Raw genomic sequence first — 3,940 nt, forward strand, 5'->3', positions numbered from 1 at the left:
ACCAATATCTAATTGTGTTAGATTGGATATGTGCATTAATACATATATGTAAACAATAAAATTAAACCATAAGTAGAAAAAAGGAAGGGAATGTTATAACAAGATGAAGAATTTGAGAGATATGGAATGTTTTGCTTCACGCAAAGAGCCTAACACGAGACAAGTACGCTACATCGCGTTGCTTTCAAGGATTTTATAATCCTCTTGTCTTAATTAACTGTTTTTTTTTTGTAATAACAAAACTAATTAGATGAATTTATCTTTTTGACAGTATTTATTTTTTTCTACTAGATGCTACAATTAATGTATTAATGGGGGAAATAATAATATTTCCAATTAGAACCAGCCAAACCCTAGTTTTGTTTACGTCGGACCTCTTCCTTCTCCCTCTTTCTTCTCTCCCAAACGTTTCTCTTTTTCTCTTTCTCTGCTAATCTCGAACCAAAAACACATCCTAATCTGGATGAAATATAGCTCAATATATATCTCAAAACCCTAATCACGAGTTAACTAGCAAAGAACCTTGTCTTACCCTTAAAAACAAAAAGAGGGTCAGTGATTGGAAGATGAGCAGTAGCGCAAGCCCTAGCAGCAGCTGTGGAGGAGGACCGTGCGGTGCGTGCAAGTTCTTGAGACGTAAGTGCGTTGCCGGCTGCATATTCGCGCCCTATTTCGACTCCGAGCAAGGAGCGGCGCACTTCGCGGCGGTTCACAAGGTTTTCGGAGCAAGCAACGTTTCGAAACTCCTCCAGCATGTTCCCGAGCACAAACGAGCAGACGCAGTCGTTTCAATCTGTTTCGAAGCTCAGGCTCGTCTCCGAGACCCTATCTACGGCTGCGTCTCTCACATCGTCTCTCTTCAGCAACAGGTTATTCAATCCAATCATTAATATATACATTAAATTAATACCTTATTACAATATCATGATCACAAGTATGGTGGGAAATCGCAACAGTTTTAAGTCAATCTACTGTCTTTATGTCGTGACGTTGATCAATTTCCTTTTAAAAAACTTTTAGTTGACAAAAAATTGTCTTCAAATTACAACATTCAGTCTGTTTTTTTGTGTCTTTTCATCTGCTTGTCGTTTCTTTCCAAGCCTCATGCAAATTACTCTCTTTTAAGCATCTATGAAAAAATTGTCTGTGTTTCAATTCCGATTTTTTTTATTATTCTTGGATTTTTGTTGTATAAGGTTTTCAGATGATCAACATTTTAAAAATAAAATAAAATTATTTAGTTTTAACGATTTTTTTTATAATTTGGCTCATAGACTTTTACCTTTTGGGTTAAGTTATGTCTTTATATCAAATGACGTGTCTATGAGTACATATATGTGTTATATATGTAGATTGAACAAGTTGTTGATCTTTAACTATATATATATCTTTATTTTCGACCAAAAAAATAACTATATAATGTATATCTTCATACAGTTTTAGTAACGGTGGTTTAGTAAGAAAGTATATATTCTTTGACAAAAAGTATATATATATGCATAAATGTATGTGTGTGTGTATTTCACATGATCCAATGCGCTACATAACAGACGAAGCCCGACGTCAAAAAAAAAAAAAAAAAAAAAACAGACGAAGCCCTCTCTCTCTCTTCCTTACTAAAATGTGTCAAGTCGTAGTTAAATAGCTAGGACTCAGGAATTTGTGATCCCTGGTCATATACTTAGCTTCGTTAATGTCTACAAAGTTGTTTTGTAAGTAAATCCATACCACTGATTGAGATGGCAAATTAATCTTCTAAGTTTACAACAACCACGTTGTTGTACACTTATGTCTAAGCATCATTTTTAATATATAATCTTTTTCCAATCGCAGTAAACGTATAAGGGCCTTTGATGTATACTTACTCGAGTACGTATATACACACGCATGCAATTGCCTTTTAAAATTGATATTAGTGAATGATATTTTCAGTGTCACAAGCAAGTGTGTTTTTATATCTAAAAGTAAAATGTGTGTTTCTAGTATTAATATAGGATCGTTTTATTCCCCGCATTTTTTTCTAAATCGGTGATCTTGATTGATCGACTAGTCCTGTCGTGTGTTTTGATATAAGTGAATCAGCATTTTCTCGAATTCGGAAAATCTTGTAACAATTAATTATTGCTGGTAATATCATTATTGAGATTCTTATATCTCTTTAAAATTATTTTGTCATTTTATCACTTTTAGTCATATCTACATTTGTATGAATTTAAAAATAAAAAACAGGTGGTGAGTCTGCAAACTGAGCTTTCATATGTACAAGCACACTTAGCAACTCTAGAGCTGCCACAACCACCGCCGGCTCCGGTGACTTCTTCTGGATCTCCGCCGCCTCTGTCCATATTAGACCTCCCCACAATAACACCGTCGTTGTACGAGCTCTCTCCCATATTCGAACCGATGTCTTCCACGTGGACCATGCAGCAACAACCTCGACCTTTTGATCATCTCTTCGACGTCCCGTCATCGTCCACTATCGGAGGAAGCAGTGAGCTGCAAGCTCTGGCACGTGATTTTCTTCACGGGGGGCAAATTCCAGCTGATCTGCCACCGCCGGGGACCGGTGGTTCTGCCCCAACTGTGGTAAAGCGAGAATGATACTATTTATATGTGTTGGTTAATTTGGACCTATACTTAGCCATATGTTTCTTCTTGTTATATGTATTTATACTTGATCGGATTCGTATTTTAATTGCTGGCTGGAGGGTTAATATAAGAACTATGATTCTCCATTTGTTGGAGTTTCTTATTAATATATACTGTACTAGTACGTTTTTACAGCGTTATTATATATTTTCTAACAATCATTTAACAAAATAATTACTTATAAAATATATGAATATAGAATGTGTAATGTCCATGGCCGTCTTAAACAATCTAATAGCCTTGGTCAAACATAAAAAAAAACTGGGCCCTATTTTAAACATTTTTTCATTGTATTTTTTTAAGTTCAACTAAAGAATTTCGATAACCAACAACAAATAAAAAAATAGATATGAGTTCCTTTAAATACGAAAGACAATACACACTAAAAAATTAATGTGAACTTTTTATGGATCTTTTTGTTATAAAGTTACTGGTTGTTTTCTCTTTAACAAATTAATTAATGTGGGCCTTTTATTACTATTAAAATCACGCTAAATAAAATTCTGGACCCAAGGATCCATGGCCATTGCTCCTACTGCCATGGCCAAGAGCCGGCACTGGTAATAGCTCAGAATCTGTATAAATAATAGCTCAGTTTATTATAGCAATCATCAAAGTTTAATGTTAAAATTGACTAATCCATCTCACAGTAACTTACAATGTTTTGAAAACTTTAACAAATCAACTTGAAGAGGATAACACTAGTTAACCTACCAACTTTTACGATATACATTTTAGCAAAATAAAAACAAAAAACTTTTACGATATACTGTTCAAAGTTGATAAAGATATTATCTACTTTCTCAGTTTATCTAGATGAGTGTGAGAGATGTAAAAAAAGACTTAACGTATTCGCAATCTCATACACCCTGCGAAGCAAACATTAAGACGCACATTGGCATGAAATCACCATATATTATTCATATAGGTTTAGAGTTCTGGTATGGGTGGTACATTCGGATATAAGTTAGGGTTCGGATATTCGTGTTTTCGTTTATTTCGGTATAGGGATATAAAATTTGTTTGAGTATTTTTATATTTCATGTCGGTTTGGGATATTTGTAGTTCGGATTCGGGTAATTCAGACTGATTTCAGTTATTTAGAGTTACTTAAGCAAAACAAGATCGAGATAAACATAGCTCATGAATCAAAACAAAAAAAAAAATCTGAATCAAATAGTAATGTGTACATTGTAAGATAGACAATATAATATTCAACAATAAAATAGATTGTTAACTAAAGAGCGAGGAGAGATGATTCACTTCCGCTACTACAAAGGAGAGCGATCCC

At 34.2% G+C, this 3,940-nt stretch overlaps 1 protein-coding gene across 1 annotated transcript; it reads left to right on the forward strand.

Moving 5' to 3' along the window:
* Positions 1–362: 362 nt before the first annotated feature.
* LOC125592850 (LOB domain-containing protein 30-like) lies at positions 363–2,789 on the forward strand. The gene is made up of 2 exons (XM_048768350.1): positions 363–869; positions 2,230–2,789. The coding sequence occupies exons 1-2, from the start codon at positions 567–569 to the stop codon at positions 2,599–2,601; spliced, it is 675 nt and encodes a 224-aa protein (XP_048624307.1). The 5' UTR covers positions 363–566; the 3' UTR covers positions 2,602–2,789.
* Positions 2,790–3,940: the final 1,151 nt, after the last annotated feature.

The sequence above is a fragment of the Brassica napus genome, chromosome C9 (genome assembly GCF_020379485.1).
Source record: "Brassica napus cultivar Da-Ae chromosome C9, Da-Ae, whole genome shotgun sequence".
In the NCBI taxonomy this organism is placed as follows: Eukaryota; Viridiplantae; Streptophyta; class Magnoliopsida; order Brassicales; family Brassicaceae; genus Brassica; species Brassica napus.